Source organism: Mustela nivalis (assembly GCF_964662115.1).
Source record: "Mustela nivalis genome assembly, chromosome: 9".
NCBI lineage: Eukaryota > Metazoa > Chordata > Mammalia > Carnivora > Mustelidae > Mustela > Mustela nivalis.
Window position 1 is genome coordinate 61,406,388 of NC_139028.1, and position 21,723 is coordinate 61,428,110.

At 35.9% G+C, this 21,723-nt stretch overlaps 1 protein-coding gene across 1 annotated transcript in view; it reads right to left on the reverse strand.

The window, feature by feature from the left end:
* The window catches only part of UVRAG (UV radiation resistance associated), a 257,065-nt gene that overhangs the window by 100,718 nt on the left and 134,624 nt on the right, over positions 1 to 21,723 (reverse strand). The window contains exon 9 of the mRNA XM_082682360.1: positions 20,158 to 20,323. Coding sequence (XP_082538486.1) covers positions 20,158 to 20,323 — 166 coding nt within the window. The remainder of the gene's footprint in view (positions 1 to 20,157; positions 20,324 to 21,723) is intronic.

Consider the following 21,723-nt stretch of genomic DNA (forward strand, 5'->3'; position numbering starts at 1 on the left):
TAATCCATGTAATATATTTCTGGCATTGTCATTTGCAAAAACTTTTGGTTAGCCATCATGAGACCAAACTTTTCTATTTGATTATTGGCAGATAGTATTTGATAATAGCATATGGGAGAAAATAGACTTATGATACACTGTTAAGAGATTATTTAAAATTCAAAAACAATTTTAAAGGAAAATATTCTAAACAGAGCTATAACAAATCAGAGCAGCATAAGACACAGTTACACCGAGCATGTATGTATGCACATCCATTTATTTGGATCTTTTATGTGCTTTATCATTTTTATGTGTTCTGTTTTTATTGATAAAGATCTTTCACACTTTTTACTAAATATATTACTATGTAATTATATTGTGTTCATTTTCTATTTGGTTATTGCTGGTGTATAGAATCTACTTGATTTTCATTTTGAGCTTACATCAACAAATGTGCTAGTTTTTTAATTCTAATAGTTTGCAGATTTGCTCATGTTTTCTACATAACATTCCTTTCTGCAGAAGACAATTTTGTGCCTTTATTTCAAATACTTGTACCTCATCTCTTTTCTCCATATATTTAGAGAGATCAAGACCTCAGGCATAATGTTCTGTTAACTGGCATCTTGATCTGCTTTCTGACTTTAATGGGAATAATAGTTTCACCATTACTCCTAGACCTTGCTATAGATTTGACAACCATTCTTTAGCATTTTGAGAAAATTCTTTTGTTTCTAATTTACCAGGAGTTTTAATAACCCCCGGTACAATTTGAGGACATTTGAGACTTTACCATCATGTACCACATTTATTTTACATATACTGACTCATTTACTCCACACAGATATCCCTTGAAGTGGGTGCTGTTATTATCATCTCCATGCTACAGACAATAAAACATAGGGAAATCAAGTAATTTGTCTAAGGTCATATATTTAATCATTTTGATTACAACTTAAAAAAATACAACAAATGTATTAGCTTAAACAAATACCATTTATTAGCTCATTGTTTCTGGAGGTCAGAAGACCAGGTGCAGTGTGGATAAGTTCTCTGCTCAAGGTCTAACAAGTCTGAAATCAAGATGCTGGCCAGTCTGAGGAAGAAGTTATAAAGAGCAGATACCAAAACAGTGGAAATCTTGAGTTCTGTTTCAATTTCTGTCTGTCACATATAATAAATAAGAATCTGAATGCAAACTCATGCCCTAGTTCCACAGCTATGCTCCTGATAAAAACCTATACTACTTTTCTACGTACTAAATTTACTGAATGCTTTTTCTGCATATGACATTTCTGTTAATCTGTTAATGAGTGAATCATGTGGAAGGCTTTTTCAATGTTTATTCATTATTCACAAATTCTCTCAAGTGTGTCCAGTCTACTATTTATGAGGTTTTTTTGTTTTGTTTTTAAGAAAGAGATTTTTCCTTTTCAATATGACTTTCTAAAAAAATCGACTTTTTTTGAGCCACAGTTGCCTATTTGTTTCATAAGCCCCCTTTCTTGTTTTATGGATGCTACTTCCTCCTTTATCTTTGAAAATCCTGAATATATTCAAAAGCCTTTTTTTCCCCAAAGGTGTGCATTCTATTTTTCTGGCTTCTTTACCTCCTGAGTCCTTGAATTTCCCCTCTGGATTTTCTAGGAGTTAAAATGTTTGGAACACAATAGAGAAAAGAGGATACTTTACTCAAAAGATATCTGGTGAACACAATGATTCTAAGAATCCTTGTTTTAAAAAAATATTATCTGATATTGCTCTATGTCTAAACATGTGTACACTCTCGCATGCCCATGTGTGAAACTCATGACAATAAATCATGGTATTTCTAAATTAATATTTGTAACATTTTATTTAATTAAGGTTTGAGCAGATAAACACTATTTAATGTCCCTCCGAATGAATCTTGTCAAACAAATAGGTCCCTGATTCTAGCATATTTTTGCTTAGAATAAGCACTGGGTCATTTATGCGTAACGTTATTTTCACTTGAAAAGTCAAAAAACTAAAATAGATATCCTGAACAAAGTCATTTTTAGGTTGGTCCCAAAACTATAAAGTACTTTCCAGTCAATAATCAGTCCTTTACTTTTAACAACAAAATGGCTGTGGAGGAAAAACCACCTCAACCAGCCATAGCTCTTTCTTTGTTCAGACTGAATTGCCTTCCTAATTAATTCTACAGTGTGATCACAAGATAAGGACATGCCCTTTAAAGAAATAAGTGATACTGAGTAAATGCCATGAAACAAGGTAGTTTTTGTTATTTCTTAAATTAAATAATAAGTTTAGATAATATGCTCACTTTCTTAGTCTGTATCTGTTCTATAAAACCACCTAGCATAAAGTCTATTCATATGCCAGACACTCAGTACTTTTGTGGGATTGACTGTAAACTAATTATTTATTTTAAAGAGAAAAAAAATATTGTTATAATTGTTGATGTTGGTCATACTGTATTCCAAAGACTTAGAACACTGTCTGCCACACACTACATACTTACTAAACATCTGATGAATAAATAGGTGAGTGAGTTCATTTGCACACTTAGAATTCTGATACCATAAAGCTTGATTTTGAACTTGAACTTAATAGTACAAAACTGAGTTAAGTGTTTATTCCAAATTGCATACTAAAAAGACAGGTAGGGCTCCCCCCAAATGATACAAAATGGGAAGTGGAACGTCTTACAATTCAATGTGACCAACCTGTAACCTCTTAGAATGGAATACTCCCTATCATTTCCCCTGAAAATCAGAGGGAAAATAACAGGCTATTTACTAAACTGCTTTTCAACTGAAGAGTCTCCCATTTTGTGATTTAAGCAGAGACCACGATTAATTCAGAAACAAGAATATAATAAAATAAATTCTGTTTCTTGTGCAGAACAGTATTTAGCAAGTTCAATATTGGGAGGCCACTTCTAACAAGTTTTTCCTCTAGTAAGTAAATTTTTTAAGCCGGAATGACAAAATTATGCTACCGCACACTCAAAAACAAATATTTCCTGTATGGAATATCTTACAACATAAGTTGTCTCAATAAATTCATGCGTCATCTACACACTTAAAAGAGTTTTAGTACAGGTGTCAATCAAACTCCAAGAGACCTGCCACTTCTCATTAACTTACCAACCTTATATTTATACAAATTAAAATAATAAAATGCTTCAGTTGCTTATTGGTGTGTTTAATTAACTTAGTGCAGTAAATTTCTATAACTTACTACAGTTAACACTTCTAGGATTTCACCACTAGACTCTCCACATCATGAACCTGGGACCCATCATTTACATTAATGAGAGTAACTAACAAGCAGCATGGGAAAAATTAATTCTTTTGTAAGTCTTTTAAAAAGGTTTCCAATAATATAAATGAGTAGCACTCAAAATTCTAGGCATTATTAACATCAATATTTGCTCTAAATGAAATAGGGAGAACTACTGCTGTAAATTTAAAACCAATCAAGAACTGGTATATAGAAATGATATGAATTAGGAGAAAAATTAATCACCCACATCAACCCAGTGTTAGTAATGAGAAAGAAAGAAGAAGCTGTATGTTAGAAACATGTATTCCAGGCTTAAAGGAAGTAGTTGTAAAAGAAAAGAATGTTTTATAGTAATAAAGATTCTGAAAGGAACAGTACAAAAGGATAGACAACACACTTTAAGAAAATTAAAGGCTAGCTATATAATTGTGAATAATTTTAATACAAAACGGAGGTAACTAAGAGATAATTTACTTAATTATCTAGCATAATAGAGATACAATAAACATCTATAGACCACTTACATATAAAAACTACTCAGGAATCTAGTATACAACCAAGAGTGAGGTTGTTGGGAAAGGTTTGTACAGTTGGAGCTCTACTATCACATTATCCTCTGAAATAGATAAACTAACTGAAATTTTCACAAAGGATGAGAGCTCCTTTTTCTCTAAATGTTCACCAAATTAGGTACTAAAACAGACATTCTATTTTTGCCAGGTTGTATCTCTTCTGGTGTGAATTTGAATTTTCCTGAGCTGAGTATCTTTTCTTATGTTATTGGACATTTAGTGCTTGTTCTTCTAGAATGGCTTCTTCACACACTAGATCCATATTCCTGTTGGGCTGATTGCTTCTATTCTTATTGACAGTATAAAGGTTTTACTTATATATTCTAATACTGACCCTTGGTTAATCTACAATGTAAAGAATAATTTCTGATATGTAGCTTGCCTTTTCATTCTTGCATATGTTTTCTTTTGTTTCAAACAAGTTTTTTTTTAAATGAAAAAAATTTATGGATTTCTCATAATATGGTCTGTGTGTTTCTGTGATTTAAGAGATCCTTTCCAAACTGAAAAGTAAGGACTTGACAAGTTTTTCATTTCTACTGGAATGAAGTAAGATCAAAAAGTTCATGCAGGGGCGCCTGGGTGGCTCAGTGGGTTAAAGCCTCTGCCTTCGGCTCAGGTCATGATCCCAGCGTCCTGGGATCGAGACCCGCATCAGGCTCTCTGCTCAGCAGGGAGCCTGCTTCCTCCTCCCTCTCTCTCTCTCTCTCTGCCTGCCTCTCTGCCCACTTGTGACCTCTGTCTGTCAAATAAATAAAATCTTTAAAAAAAAAAAAGTTCAGGCAGATGGGAAAAGAAATCAATGCTTGTGACGACTGTGCACATTTATCCAGGGAACAAATATTTACTGAATGACCATATGCAATGGTAATGTTATATGAATTCTTTTATTCCTCACATTTCTCTAAAGCCATTGTCTTCATTTTCAGATGAGGATAGTGAGGTGAAATAAACTGAAATAAATGGATTCAAGGTGTGTTTAATGCCAAAGTTATTTCAAAAGACTGAAATGGGAAGGCCATAACTTCTCCTTTCCTAAGTTTAGAATACACAGTTTTTATTACTTAAATAGCAATATGGTTTATCCCTATTAATACACACAAAAGTGAAAGTATATTTATGTCAAATTAGTCACATATTTATCATAACCAGTCTGTGATCCAAAACACTTTATAAAAGTATATTATTATGCCTTGAATTAATGTATATTGATATTAACCACGTACAGCTAATCAACTTTGAGAGTCATTCTTATTTTTACATAGACTGAAGACTAAAATATAAACTTTTACTTCTTTTATCTATGCCTAAAGAAAACTGCTGAGCAACTTCAAGTGAAGTCACTTACAATGCTAGGTGAAGACACTGGAAGCTTTGGTCATTGGACAGATGTAATATCTCGTTGGTGTCAGTGTATGTGTTCATCTGCTGCATCTAGCCTCAGCTGGAACATCTCCTAATCTTCTTCTACACTCTGATGTTTAGGGCTAACCTCATGCATGCCTATGCTGGCCACCCCCAACTCAACCCCATTCTGATCTCCAAGGTGGCCTTTAACACGCTATACATGACTATCTTGCCTACTTACTGTCCATTCCTGATGCCAAGTCAACAGTGAATGATTTTACCTAATGCTGGCATCTTGAGGAGTAACCAATAATGGACTAGTTCTCAATACATGGTTTGACTGCTGTGATGTAATAAGCCTTTTATATTTTAACTCTTTGTGAATTAACTATATATGAGTTAGCTCTCATATCAATTTTTTTATTTCAAGGAATTAGAGAAGAAAAACACTATGAAAATGAATTAATCATTTAATTTGATTTAGAAGTTATGTTTGGTGATCTTATTAGTTATAAAAGAGGTATAAAAATACGGCAGCAAATAGAACTCTGGTTAAAAGAATGGCATAAATTAGTTATCTAATGATACTATTATCCAGGACATAAATGTTATCCTTAGAAAATTGTCTAAAGAGGGACACCTGGGTGGTTCAGTGGGTTAAGTCTCCAACTCTTGGTTTTGATTGAGGTCATCATCTCAGGATCTTGGGGTGGAGTCCTCAGCATGGAGTCTGCTTCTCCGCAAACCCCCCCACCCCCACTCTTCTCCCTCCTCATGCTCAGTATCTCTCTCTTTCTTGGTTGCTCTCTCTCAAATAAACAAATAAAGCTTAAAAAAAAAAAGAGAAAACTGTCTGAAGAACTATTATCATATGACGTTTTGGGAAGTTAAAATAAGTTCACATGTACCTAAAAATAATTTTCTTATTCTTTCCATGCATTTGCTTCTTCAGAAAAACAAAAGTCCACAAATCTCCTACTCCAAACTCTCTGGCTTGATACAGTTATCCCCGTATCCCTCATTATTTGTCTACTAAAAACATCTAACATGTAAGAACTAAAGAACACTGTTACTTCAATGTAACACCAACAAAATAAAGTCTCATTTATTAGAGTAAATGATTCATTCATTCATATCAGAATCCAAAGCATCTATGCTGTCATATGATACATACTGACAGACTCCAAAAAGCCAATCCATGGGCTACCTGGAGTTCCCTGATGTTTTCTTGAGAAACACTGATTTTGCATATTTTAATAATGTAATGATCTTTACCCCATGACACCATGACATAGTCCATTATTAGCTAAATATATTACCTTCCTCCACCAATCCTGCCAAGCATTGCACTGAACCTCTATTCTGATTTGGGTACACTGCAAACCAGAAAAGCACTAAGTTCAAATTGGGGTCACATGTCAGAGTCATCTGGTTTTCTTTTTTATCCCGTTGTCCCATTATATTACTGTATTTTAATTTAGTTGGTTGCAGAAAGCTGAGATGACAATAATACTAGAGAAGACTTCCTCATCCAGATAATAACATCAGCACTATAAAAGCACACTTCATTAAAAACAACACACACAACAATATGCTTCCAAGTGTCAGCAATGAAATAGCTGCACAATTACTTTGGACTCATTTCCCACATTTCCCTTCTCTCAATGGAATGCCTAATCTTCACAAGGTGTTCATTTCCTGTCTCACCCAGCAACCACCTTCTGCATTTTTATTTTGTTGATCGCTCCTGCTTAAATTTCCATGGGGATTCCTCATTTTAAAACATGCTTTTTGCTCTTACTCCTGAACACAACCCCATCAGCACTGCTGCCTGTGCCTTGGATTACAACAGGCACTGAAGTTAATAGCTTGCCATGGTCCTAAGGGACCATATGAAATAATGATTGTCCTGGCCAGAGCATCTAGAGTTAAAACTATAGGCCTACAGTGTGGAGTGTCAGATTACCTAATAGCATTTGCAAAAACTGAACATCCCTTTTGCTCTCCTAATTCAATTCAAGAAATATTTATTGAGTGTCTACACGATACAAGGCTCTCTGCAAGGCAATGGGGTAAGTTTGATGCCAAGTAAGATGCACTGAAAATATTCTGGATAAGAAGAGGACAGACAGGGGTGCCTGGGTGGCTCAGTGGGTTAAGCTTCTGCCTTCGGCTCAGGTCATGATCTCAGGGTCCTGGGATGGAGCCCCACATCAGGCTCTCTGCTCAGCAGGGAGCCTGCCTCCTCCTCTCTTTCTGTCTGCCTCTCTGATTACTGTGATTTCTCTCTCTGTCAAATAAATAAATAAAATCTTTAAAAAAAAAAAAAAGGACAGACAACTCTAGCACATGACTTGCATCACTGACGTGTTGTTAAATGAAAAGAGTATACATAAACTTACTTCATTCTGAGATATTACTCAGACAGTAGGATTAAGGAAGGCTATGAGAGCACGTCAAATGATGGGAAATCAAGAAAGAGTTGATGAGAAAAGTTTTAGGTAAAAAGAGTAGGGTTTTATGTACAACAGTTCCAGTCATTCCAGATAAGCTGAATAGCACAAAGAGTATTAAGGTGAAAAATAATGTAATATATCTGAAAACCAACAGTTAGACTGAAGCACTGGTTATGAACTCAGAGGGAACTGGGATAAGACCAAAAAAGTAAGTAGCAGGTCAGGCTGGCAACCAATTTTTTTTTGAACATGATCTATTTTCCTTCAGCACTCAGTAAACTGATACCTTCTTTTACATTTATTTATTTATTTCCAGTCTTCCAAACTGATACCTTCAAAGATACAGACACTTGCTTGACTCATTAGTAGAGAATAGGCACTAACCTCCCTGCAGAGTTGAAGTCAAAGAGCCAAGTCTTCAGACCTGGAAGGTTTTCCCCTGCACTCTGGGAAACCTCATTAGTCCTTTGCATTTTTCACCACTGAAAAAAATTATGTACCTCATGGCACTGTTATAAAAGAAAACCTAATGCTATGCCACAGCGTTGCATTTTCGATTTTCCTTAACTTTTCCTTATGCCCACCTTTCCTTGTAGCATCTACATTTAATAAAAAAGTTACATGGCTGACTGGAATTCCTGTTGCAAAGCTCAATGTATACACAAGAGTAGCTGCAGATTTTACTAAGCATCTTCTGTGTGACAAGCACTGTGCTTCATTTACTCCTCATAATAACCTAGTGGCATAGGTATGTATTGTATCAGGCTAACGAAGACTCAGAGAGGACATTTCTACAGCTGCTTAGGGATAAGAGGTCTGAAGCCCATGTAATTCCAAAGCTTTAAATAATTGGAAATAAAAAACAAAACAAACCCTACCAAATTTTAATCAGTTGAGGCAAGAGAGAAGGAAAGGCATCTTACACTGCACCTTTTAGAGGAAAAACAAATGTCAAGTGAGCCAACTGATAAATGGGATTTAAATAATTAACATTTTCCATGAGAACTTAACAGCGTGACTTAACGTACAAGAATTCACATCATGGCATTTTCATCAGAATTTCCCTAAATCAGGAGAAGCAGTATTTCAGTCTCATATACAGTCCCTTCTTGATAAACACACTTCTTCCATCTCCCAAGTGTTCTTAAAAGTACTACATTTATAGTTAGCATACGATCTTCTGGGCTTGCTTTCCTCAATGGGCCATATTAAAGTGAATTCTTAGTTAATTTGTTACATGACCTTGCTTAATCTCAGCCTGTTTCTCTATGTGTGAACTGAAGAGTTAAATCATACAACCTAATAATACGCTGGCTCTAAAACACAATAAATCTGTAATTCTGCATAGATCTAAACATTTTTTTTTTTCCATCTTCTATTCATTCCATGGTGTTCCCTTAGGTAGTTATAATGGAGCTAGACTACAGACATTTGGGAAAGTTTTCATACTAACAGATTTTTATTCCTGGGTCATATTCCTGTAATCAAGTGGAAAATCTGAAAGAATGGTTTCATTCATTTCAGTAATATTAGTCACCTTGAAAAATATTTGTTTGATTATACTTTTAAGTTATACATTAAGGAAAAAATTTAAAAACAAAAAACAAAAAACACCAAAGCATGTGGTCTACCCAACTGCCTGAAGTCATCACATTCATTGTTCAATTTAAAGGTCTGAGATCCAGGGTACTGAGTGTTCTAAATGCCAGCATCTGAGCAACAACCTATAATAAAATGAAGATGAAAGGTTATAAAGAATGTTCTAATTTATAGGATAAACAGTAGAAGAGTTGAAAATTAAAGCCATAGCACTGAAGCCTAAGCGTGATGTGAAAATCTCTACTTCTGGAAGGAGGCCATCGGATTTAATTGGATGCTATGAAAGCAAACAGATGCTAATTTAGTGAAAACAGCAACCCATTTCTGAAGGGTCTGCATTAAAACAGCTTGATTAACAAACAGAAGCTGAGGAGTCTTATAGGAAGGAGTCTATAATTCTTAATATAAGATGTGTCAGCAGGTGGTTAAGTATGTCTAAAGCAGGTAATAATAAAAATGAAGAGTCAGAAGTACAGCAGTCTGAAAACATTTATGTTTTTAATATAAGTTTTATACCAACAAAAACCCAGGTGCTGGTCACTATTACTATAGAGAATTTCCTTCTTTGCAAGCAACGTTCATGGTATCCTAACTGCTTCAAGGAGATGCCATTAGAAAAATTCTCATTCATTTATTCAACAAGTCAGTGTTGCCAGGCCAAAAGTAGGCTGAAGGAATACAGAAATAGGGAATTGCTCAGTTCATGGCCACTCTGAAAACGCCTGTTTCCTCCTTCCTGGCAAAATGCAATCAAGTTGTGCTGAAAGGGGAGCTCCATAAACATGCCACAGACATGCCCCGGTGGCTGCTAGAAAAAGAAAAGTCTCTAGTCACAAGACTGGAACATGTCTGGCGAGTCCTTATGTGTAGGTATACATGACTGCCTTGTGCATTCAGTCACAGAAAAGGTGTTAGATCGTTCAAACAGACCATTCCTTCTCTCATGAGCATCAGAACCACAGGCAATGACTATGATCTGGGTCCAATATTAGCTGTTTTCGAACACATCACACTTTATATACTCTAAAACTCCTGTCTCTATAAGAAATCAGAATCAGCCAGGTAAAAAAGGCATCTCCTAGGGTTCACTCAGGATCTTCCACAGGAATAAACATAAGAACAAAACAATGAAGGAAATGGGAAAAGCAGCATTTACATGTCTCTAGGTTCCAATGATTCCATTATAGAAAAACAGCTAAGTATCTTTTAGTGATTTGGATTCATAAAAGCCTTGTCATGAACAGGTCAGGAAGTTTCAAGAGTGCCTGCCAATTACACCACTCCTTCTGAGAGTAAAACAACCAACTTAAGGTGTTGTTTGAGGGCTTGAAAAAGCCATATGCTCCGACCAGCTATGTCCTAGCTCAATGATCCGTTTCAGTAATCCATCCGGAATGTATCATCTAGCAAACAGTTAAGTAGCGCAGTAACAATGACTAATACATTTCATTTCAAAAATCACTTTAAAACCCACTTTTCAGTCTTCAGTGAAAGAAGACATAAAGGGTAAAAGAACACTGTGGCTGGACTCTGGTTACATTCCTTCGTGTTTTGTGGTCTGAGCCTCAAAATGAACGCAGCACAGATTTCAGAGTTTCCCTTTACAGTGTGCAGGTGCACGAGTGATGGTTTAGGCAAGGCATCAGTCCAAACCTGTGTTTCAAACAGGCCAGACAAAGCAAAGATCTAGTCTCCACCCACGCGCACAGCAAAACTGGCCAAATAGGTCTCTGAACTCCCCTGTTCATGTGCCAATAGCCAGATGAAGCAGGTAATCAGACTGGGCAGAGGTTGAGGATTCCTAGGCCCATTACAACAAGTGTAACGCATCCGATGAGTCATTCAATTCCATCTCCCATGAAGACCTGATTCCGTCTAATAACCTGGAAAGGCTTTCATCAACACTGACAAACTCAGGAGAAAAGAAAACCAGGTCTCTGCTCTTTCAGTGATCCAGGCTAAGTATAACTGAGAGACTGATGTAATCAACAAGCATAAGCAATAAATTAACATTTATATATCTACATGTACATCAATGTTGTTCCAAAAAGGATACAAAGTGCTTTACTAAACTGCACAGAGCCACCTAAAATATCTGATAGTTTATAAACTCTGAGATAGCATCTATTGCGAACTGCAGCATTCATTTATGTACCACTAAGAAAAGATAAGTGTTCTCATAATATGGCATGCCATTAATTATAAGAGGCACCCCATTTTTAGCAATATCAAAATGTCAAAAAGTACTTATATTAGAATCAATAAAATACAATATATGTTTCAGTAAAGGGGGAAGATAGCAGTAAAATACAAAAATGCAATCCCTGTGTTTCTTGTGGCTGCCAAAGAAACACCTAAATCAAGCTGGCCTCCCAAACTAGTTAGGAAAATAAATTAATTGATAAATTACTGCTACTACTCACACTGTGGCATAGTATTGGGAGTTGCCCACATGTTAAGCTGCTCCTTCATAAATTAAAGTGTGTAGCTGTCCTGGAGAGAGAGTATCATTTTGAGGGACAGCTTTCCTTCAAGCTCCCCAACTGCTTTTCCTACATAGCTAATATTTTAAGCCAGATCACCATGTATAATAAGTCAGATCACCACGTACAAAACTGATTTAAAAACCCAGAGTTTTAAAGTTTGTTTAATATGGAAGCTAGAGAATATTAGGAGGGTGACCATTCTCAAAACTACAAGGTGATCTTCTGTGGTCATGCTTAATTAAAATCATGGGTCCCTTCATCCCTTGTAAGTAATGTTTTCCTTCATTAAACAAACAAATGGAATGATGGCAGCAAAAACAGGGGAGGAGGTAGATCTAAGGACTTGTCCCTCCAGAGAAATTTTTTTTTTAAAAGCAAAAGCTGTTAGACAACTTTACTAGAACTCTGGAAAAAGTCAAAAGTGTACAAACAATAGGCTGAACACTGAATCAAGAACAAGGAAACTCAAAATCAAGAGGAAAGCTTCACAGAATTTCTACTCACACCATCTGTAACTCCCTCTCCAGCTCAGCAGTGATCTTGAAGAAAGGAGTCTGCCACTGTGCGGCCCTGATCCCAAGTGCATAAGGGAGCCAAGCAGATTTTATTCTAAAAAAATCTGTCTGTCCTAACTTGTCTAGGGGCTACTTGAAGTACTAACAAGGCACTTGCCTTGGCTTTGCCTAGTCAAAACTACTTACTCAGAAGTGAAAAGCAGGGGACACTGTTCAAGATATAAGGCAAAATCTGACAGTCTCCTTGTATGGAAGATCAAGGCTGAGACATACAAAAGACTGTCTAAAGCCTGGGAGGTAAATTTGCAGAGAGTTTCTTTGAAAAATCAGTGTTTTCAAAAGTGCCCATATATAATTGAGGAAGATAGAAGTTACCTACATGACCATAATAGGACGCATACTCAGGGGCGCCTGGGTGGCTCAGTGGGTTAAGCCGCTGCCTTCGGCTCACGTCATGATCTCAGGGTTCTGGGATCGAGTCCCGCATCGGGCTCTCTGCTCAGCAGGGAGCCTGCTTCCTCCTCTCTCTCTCTCTCTGTCTGCCTCTCTGCCTACTTGTGATCTCTCTCTGTCAAATAAATAAATAAAATCTTAAAAAAAAAAAAAAATAGGACGCATACTCAGAAAAGACCTGAGAAGGCCCTAGGCTTTCACCTCTGGCTGATTGCTAGGCTTACTGAAAGCAAGAAGTGAAGGCTTCATGTTGAAATGAAAGAATACCAGACAAACTCAAAGCTGTACAAAGAAATAGAGATCTCCAGAAAGGTAACTGCACAGGTGAATGAAAAAGACAGTATTTTGGGCACACAGTGTATAAAGATGTAACTTCTGACAATACCAACATAAAGGTGGGAGGACTGAGATAGAGAGGGGTGGAGTTTTGTATACTCTTAAAACTAAGTTGTTATCAATTCAAACTTGACTGTTATAAATATAGGATATTAGCTGTAATCCCCAGGGTAATGAGTAAGAAAATATCTTTAAAATATACTGAAAAGAAAGTGGTATACCAAATTAGAAATGTGTACTGAATCAAAAAGGTGGGGGGCAGTAATAGAAAAAATGAAGCACAAAAAGGTATAAGAAATACAGAAAACAAATAGCAAAATGAAAGCAAATAGTCCTTCCATACAAATAATTATATTAAATGTAAATAGATTAAACTCGGGGCGCCTGGGTGGCTCAGTGGATTAAAGCCTCTGCCTTCGGCTCAGGTCATGATCCCAGGGTCCTGGGATCGAGCCCCACATCGGGCTCTCTGCTCCACGGAAAGCCTGCTTCCTCCTCTCTCTGCCTGCCTCCCTGCCTACTTGTGATCTCTCTCTCTCTCTGTCAAATAAATAAATAAAATCTTTAAAAAAAAAATCTTAAAAAAAATAAATGGATTAAACTCACCAATCAAAAGACAGAGATTTGGAGAACTGATAAAAAAAACATAATCCAACTATATGCTCTTTATAAGAGATTCATTTTAGATCAAACATACAAATAGGTTCAAAGTGAAAAGATGGAAAAGATGTTCCATGCGTACAGTAATCAAGGGAAAGTTGATGTGGCTATACTAATAGCAGACAAAACAATCTTTAAGTCAAAATTGTTACAAAAAGCAAAAAAGATTGGGGCATCTGGGTGGCTCAGTTGGTTAAGTGTCTGCCTTTGGCTTAGGTGGTGATCCTGGTCTGGGAGTTCTGGGATGAAGAGCCCCAGGCAGGCTCTCTCCTCAGCAGGGAGTTTGCTTGCCCCTCCCCTCTGTCCCTCCCTCCTGCTCATGCTTTCTCTCTTTCTCAAATAAATAAAATCTTAAAAAAAAAAAAAAAAAGCAAAATAGGTCAATGAAAGGGTCTATTCATCAAGAAGAAATAACAACTAAAAACAGAAGCACCAAACAAAAGAACCCCCAAATATATGAAGCAAACATTAACAGAAATGAAGAAACAGTCCTACAATAATAGTTCAAGAGTGTATTTAATACTATATTTTCAATAATGGATAAAAATATCTAGAGAAAAGATCCATGAAGATATAGAGGACCTGACAATACTATAAAACCAACTAGACCTAACAGATATATATATATATATAGAACACTGCATCTAACAACAGTAGAATACACAGTCTTCTCAAATGCATGTGGAACATTCTCTAAGATAGATCATATGTTAGGCCACAAAACAGTCATAAAAATGTTAAAATACTGAAATCATAAATTATTTTCTCCATCACAATGGAATGAAACTAGATATCAATAAATAAAGAAAACAAGAAAATTCAAATGTATGAGAAAATTAAATTCTCTTAAACAACCTATGGGTCAATGAAGGGAATTAGAAAGTACTCTGAGATGAATGAAAATAAAAGTACAACATACTAAATTAATAGGATGTGGGAATTTATAGAATTAAACACTGATATTAAAAAAAGAAAGGTCTTGGGGTACCTAGGTGGCTCAGTCGGCTGGGCACCTGCCTTTTGCTTTCTGTTCATGATTTCAGGGGTGGTGGGATTGTGGGACTGAGCCCCACGTCAGGCTTTGTAGTCAGCGTGGAGTCTGCTTGTCCCTCTCCCTCCCCTTCCCCTCCCCCCACACCTCTCCCTCAGCTCATGCCTGGGCACTCTCTCTCTCTCCCAAATCAATCAATCAATCAATCAATCACTCAATCAATCAATCAGTATCTTCAAAAAAGGGAAAGATCTTACGTCACTGTAACCTAAACTTTACATCTACAGAAGCAGAAAACAAAAGCCAAAGCTAGCAGAATGGGGGAAATAACGGGTTAGAGTGGAGATAAAATAGAGAATAAAAAAGCAGTAGAGAGAATCAATGAATGACAGATGAGACTGAGAGCAGCTTATTAGTCACATATACTCATAGCCTAGGGGAGGAGAACACTACATGGAATGCAGGGTTACATGGGGTTACATACAGAAGGACTGTGAACAACCAGGGTCTGTGGGAGACAGACTTTTTTTGTATTAAAAGGAGGCAGTGCTGACTGGTCCTTGTGGGAAGATGTAATTGGTTTCTTTCCACAATTTCCAAGCTGGCAAGGAACTGAAATCTACCACTGAGGAATTAGAAGAAACTACACCTAGGTCCCTAAATAAGGAAGAGTCTTATTTCGATAAGGGACCTTTATCCACAGGAGCAACAAAGGGAGGGGATATTCTAGGCCTTCCAGGTTTCACCAGGTGTCAAGGCAGCACATAATATATACCTTAGTTTTAGGCCTTAAACTCTAACAACCACCCAGAGAATGGGAAGAAAATACTTACAAATAATGTAATGATAAGGATCTAGTATCCAGAATACATAAAGTCTTACTATTCAACAATTAAAAAAAAAAAAAAAAGAATGATCCAATTGAAAAACGGGCAGAAGACTTGGACAGATATTTCTCCAAAGAAAATAAACAAATGGCAGCAAGGACATGAAAAGATGCTTAACATTATTAGTCATTAAGGAAATACAAATGAAAATTACAATGATATACTACTTCACACCGGAAATGTAAACTGGTGTGGCTGCTGTGGAAAACAATTTGGAGGTTCCTCAAAGAGTTAAACATAGAATTACCATATGACCCAGCAATTCTACTCCAAGATGTATATTCAAAAGAACTAAAAGTGGATACTCATATACGTGTACATGAATGCTCATACAGCACTAGTCACAACTGCCAAAGGTGGATATGACCCTAATGTTTGTCAACAGATAAATGGATGAACAAAATGTGGTATTACATTCAATGGAATATTATTCGGCTGTAAATGTGAACGAAGTACTGATTCTGCTACAACATGGATACCCCTGAAAACACAAGCTAAGTGAAAGAAACCTTAAACAAAAGATCACATCTTATATGATTCCATTTATATGGAATATCGAGAATAGATAAAGCTACATAGACAGAAAGCAGATGGGTCACTATGAGGGGTTGGGGGAAGGGGGCACTGGGTGGAGGAAGAATAGGGAGCTACTGCTTAAGAGTACAGGGTTTTCTTTTGAGGTCATGAATTGTTTTGGAACCAGACAGAGGTGGTGGTTGCACAACACTGCAAACATATTAAATGCCACTGAATTGTACACTTTAAAAAAGTTAATCTTATGTGAATTTCACATCCACTTTTTAGAAAGAGAAAAGAAAACACATCAATGTCCCCTTCTATAATACATATATGTTTCAGGATCTCTTTATGTTTCTGAAACTGAAAAAAAAAATACTTCAGCTATCAACTAATCAGTGGATTTAAAAGGCACTGACTTAAACTAAACTAAACCTGTGTTCCCTGCCCTCTATCTATAAGCCAAGGGTCACTGTCCTACCAGATACAGCACTAAATTCTTCCATTTGGTGCCTACCTTTCCTGCCTCTCCTCTTGCAGTTTCCTAAATATAGTGGAGGATATTTCATTTTTTCATTACTATGAATACAATAGTCTCTCAATCTAGAACAGCAGTTCTCATCCCTAACTGCACATTAAAATCACTTCAGGAGCTTTAAAAAAAAAAAAAACAACAACAAAAAAACCTCATGTCTGGGCGCTGTTAACTGAATCAGAATTTCTGGGGAAGAAGCCAGGAATCTGGGGGTCAGAAGCTCATTTTTAAAGGCTCCCCAGATGACAATAATGCTCAGCCAGTGTTGAGAATAACTGACCTAGAATCATCTATATCCACTTCCCTTTAGCCAAGTGTAGTGTTTTCTAAACTCCATCATTCACATAACAGTTTTGGAAAGTTGTCTTTTTCTAGAAATGTAGCCAATTGCATTGAATTTCAAATTGATAGGCATAATGTTGTTCCTAAGATCTTATCTTTTAATGTCTATATATCTGTAGTGACATCTTTTCCCCCTTTACTTATACTAGTTGTTTTGCCTGTCTCCTCTTTCTAAGGGTTTATCCATTTTCCAGTTGTTTCAAAAACTAGAAATTTTTTTTTTAAATAAAGATTTTACTTATTTATATGCCAGAGAGAGGGGAAGAGAGCGCACAAACAGGGAGAGAGGCAGGCAGAGGGAGAAGCAGGATCCCTGCCAAGCAAGGAGCTGATGCAGGACTTGGTCCCAGGACCCTGGGATCATGACCTGAGCTAAAGGCAGACACTTTACCAACTGAGCCGCCCAGGCGTCCTAAAGGCTAGATGTTTTGCCTGTAATTTTTTCTCATTGTTCAGTTGTCCATCTAATTTCTGTTCTTACCTTTCTTTCCTTCCTTCTAATTTCTTAGGGTTTAATGAACTCTTCTTTCTCTGGGGATTTCAAAAGGAGACTTAGATGAATGATTTCTAAATCTTTTTTCCTAATGCACACTTTTAAGGAAATAAATTTCCTTCTGGAAACAGATTAAGCTTTACCTTACAAGCTTTTATATGCTATATTCTCTTATCATTTAGTTTAAAACAATTTCAAACTTCCTTTATGTAGTTCCTTCTTTGGCCTATAGATTTTACAGAAGTACATTGTTTAATACCTACACGTTTGGGGATTTTATTATTGATTTCTATTAATTTCCACCATGGTCACTAAACATACTGTAAATTACTTCAATCTCTTGAAATTTGTTGAGGCCCAGCATAATCAATTTTGGTAAATGTCACATGAATACTTGGAAAAGAATGTACTTCTTGTTATATGCAACTAATGAATTATTGAATACTACATTAAAACCGAATGATGTACTATATATATGTTTGGCTATCTGAACATTATAATAATAAAAGAAAAAGAATGTACATTCTATAGCCATTGGTGCAATATTCTTTACCCATAACTCAGGTCTAGTTCATTGCACTGCTCAAGTCTTTTAGATTCTGATTGTTTTATCTGCTTTTTCTAATAATTAGTAAAAAAAAAAAAATTCTTTTTTTTAAATATTTTATTTATTGGACAGACAGAGATCACAAGTAGGCAGAAAGGCAGGCAGAGAGAGAGGAGGGGAAGCAGGCTCCCTGCTGAGCAGTTAGCCCAAAGCGGGGCTCGAACTCAGGACCCTGGGATCATGACCTGAACTGAAAGCAGAGGCTTCAACCCACTGAGCCACCCAGGCGCCCCTAAGTGTAGTTTTTTATTCAGGCTGACAATCCTTATTTTTAAATAGTATATTAATGACATTTACATTTAATGTAACTCGAGAACATGTCTGAGTTCATAAAGTACAAATTCACTATTTGTACCACTTATTTAATGTTCATTTTCCTTTCTTTTCTTGCCTTGTTTTGGATTAATAAAGTATTCAAAATTTTTTCTATTTATATCATCTATTAATTTTTTGCTTATACCCAACAATTCTTTTAATAGTTATGAGATTATGACATACATCCTTGATTAGTAGTTTACTATAAAGCAGTATCTTTACCCTTTTCCAGACACTGCTAGGATCTTAGACTACTTTAACTCCATTTCCACATCGCAACTTTTGTGTTAGTCATGCATTATAATTCCACATATGTATTATGTGTATGTATTTCATATTTTATGACCCTACCATTTGTTTTCTAGTCAAAATTAATTTAGATATACTCATACTTACACCTTTTTATTTTTTAAGATTTTGTTTATTTGTCAGAGAGAGTGCACAAGCAGGAGGAGTGGCAGGCAGAGGGAGAAGCAGGCTCCCCACTGAGCAAGGAGCCCAAAGTGGGACTTGATCCCAGGACCCTGGGATCATAACCTGAGTCAAAGGCAGATGCTTAATCGACTGAGCCACTCAGGCATTGCACATACTTACCCTACTGTTTTTTTTCCTTCCTCAAATATTTCCATGTTTCTGTGCTATGTTTATTTTTATTCTGTGTTTAGTATTTCCCTTAGCATGGGTCTGCTGGGATGCACCTTCTCAGTTTTGATGGTCTGAAATGTCTTTTATTTTGCCTTTAATTTGAAGAATATATTTACTGAGTATAGAATTCTAAGTTGGCAGTACTGTTTTATAGCACTTAAAAAAAAAGATTTATTTATTTAAGGGGGAGTGGGAAGTGACAGAGGGAGTGGGAGAGAGAAACTCAAGCTTGACACTGGGCTCCATCTCATGACCCTGAGATCAGAACCTGAGCTGAAACCAAGAGCTGGATGCTTAACTGACTGCACCACCCAGGCATACCTGTTTTAAAGTACTTTCAAAATATCATGGCATCACCTTTATGGTTCCTAAAGATTCTATTGGGAAATTAGCTTTCAGTCTAATTAATGCTCTTTGATGTTAATCTTTTTCTTCTAGGCACTTTTAATATTTTCACTTCATCTTTGGTTTTCAGCTATTTTACTATAATTTTCCTAGTATGTTTGCTTTATACTTATAATGGGTTGTATTTAATGCTTCTAGAATTTGTAGCTTAATGTGTTTCATCAAATTTGAAAAATTCTGTCACTACTCTTAAAATAATGCATTTACCCTATGCATTTTCTTCTCCCTCCTTGTGATCCCAATTATACATATCTTAAGACATTTTTATTGGGTCCTACATAAGTCTAGCACTTTTCTATATAATCCATCTCTTGTGCCTTCTTTATGTCTTCAATCAATATATTTTCTACTGACCTCTTTTCCAGTTCACTAATCTACTTTTCAGACATGTACAACCTGCTGCCCTTTTATGCTCTTCTTGCTTGTCTGACAAATATTTAATCATTTCACTTGGCGACTGGCAGGAAATAGGTACTATGTGAATATCTGCGGAGTATATAATACTTGTTTCTCACAAAACCAAATTAAATGAGTCAACCCTGCTATCATTAACAATTTTAGGAAATGTAAGATTTTATTTATTATAATCTAAATTAATAATCGCATTCTATTTAAAAGAAATGGAGCACTTCACAAAGGATATATGAAAAATCAGCACAGTCTAGGTCACATTTCATATTTTTAATGTACTCCATGTTTCAAGGTGGCTTATGTTAAAAGTACATTAAAAAAAGATACTTACTCTCTCTCCTTTTCAGTCAGCTTATCATTGATATTATCTTTGATCGTTGATCTAGATCCCTTATGAATTATAGGATATCTTAGGGGCACTTGTAAGAAAAAGGAAATCATGGAGACCAAATGTGCTGTGTAACCAAGGGCAACAGCAATGCTTCCATCATCTTTTGCTGTAAATTCAAAAGCAGAGAAAGAGAAAACAACTATTTACCTTATAAATGTAGCTACAAGATCATAGTAAATCAATTTCAAGAGATTTTATAAGAAATAACTGGTAAATAAAATATTAATCACATCTAAATTTTATGAATTTTATACAAATCTAAACATACTAACAAGACCTGAAATTTCATCTACTATATTTAAAAACTATTGCTCGGTAATTGCTGTGATGAGATTAACATTCCATATATATATCTTAAGAAAGAGTTCTTAGTACACTCAAATACCCAGTACTTTCTCTCCTTCCCAGCATTTTTTTTTAAAGGCAGAGATACTACCTAGTCTATCATACGATGTGAACATTAGTTTCAGAGGTTTAATCATAATGCATTATATGACCACTATATATTTTATTCATTAACAACTTTATAATCAATATAGTTGTACAATTGTACAAATTAAGTCTGAGGTGAAGTAAAAAAGCATGATGTATCCTTATGGGGTATGTTCTCAATATCCATAAAGATAGTGTTGCATAAATAAGACTGCAAAATTTGAAACAGGATAGGGAGGAAAAATATTTTAAACAGTAAAAGTAAAATGTCAAAAACCAGTTACTATATAGCCTATCTATGCAATTTAGGTGGAAGCAACTTTGGGGGAAAAAAAGTATGTGCCCTACAGTCAAACATAAGCATTTATCTTTTAAGAAGTCACAGATAATTACATTTTAAACTCATCATCTAGATTTCTGCTACTACCTAACAAGTGATAACAATCACCAGGTACTCAGAACAGAGTAATATAACAAAACATTTTAAGCCTGCCCCAGGAGGAACAAAAAAGTAACTGTTTGGTATACAGTATTCCCAAAATACTTTTAAGAGTTCACATATACACACTCTGAAAGATTTAACACATAATCTAGACTATCTCTGGCTAGAGAAAAGTGGAAATAATTGAGGTATCTTTGGCTTGAGGGTTTCCTGATTTCGAAGGGTACCTAAACTTCAATTACTAGAAGTGGTTTTCAAATTCTTTTTAATACTTACACTTATTAGCTAAGGACTACCTTCTTGTTGTAGGAACGGCCCTATGTGATCTGTTCACCAGTTCGTTCTCCACCACTGACCATCGTGGCAGATTCTTGGTTTCTTTATACACAATCAAACACTATAAAAACAGGTAACTTTCATTGTGTACTTCTCTTCTGCCTAGAACTGACTATAGTACTTTATGACAGTCATTAATTCATCAACAATTACTAAACTGGGCACCTTTTTATATCCTATTTTGTTCATTTCATAGATGAAGAAACTAAGGGTCAAAGAAGTTAAGGATCTGTCTCAAGTACTCCAGAACTACAATAGAGGTTGGCCTGACAACACCACCTCCATCCTTAAGCACT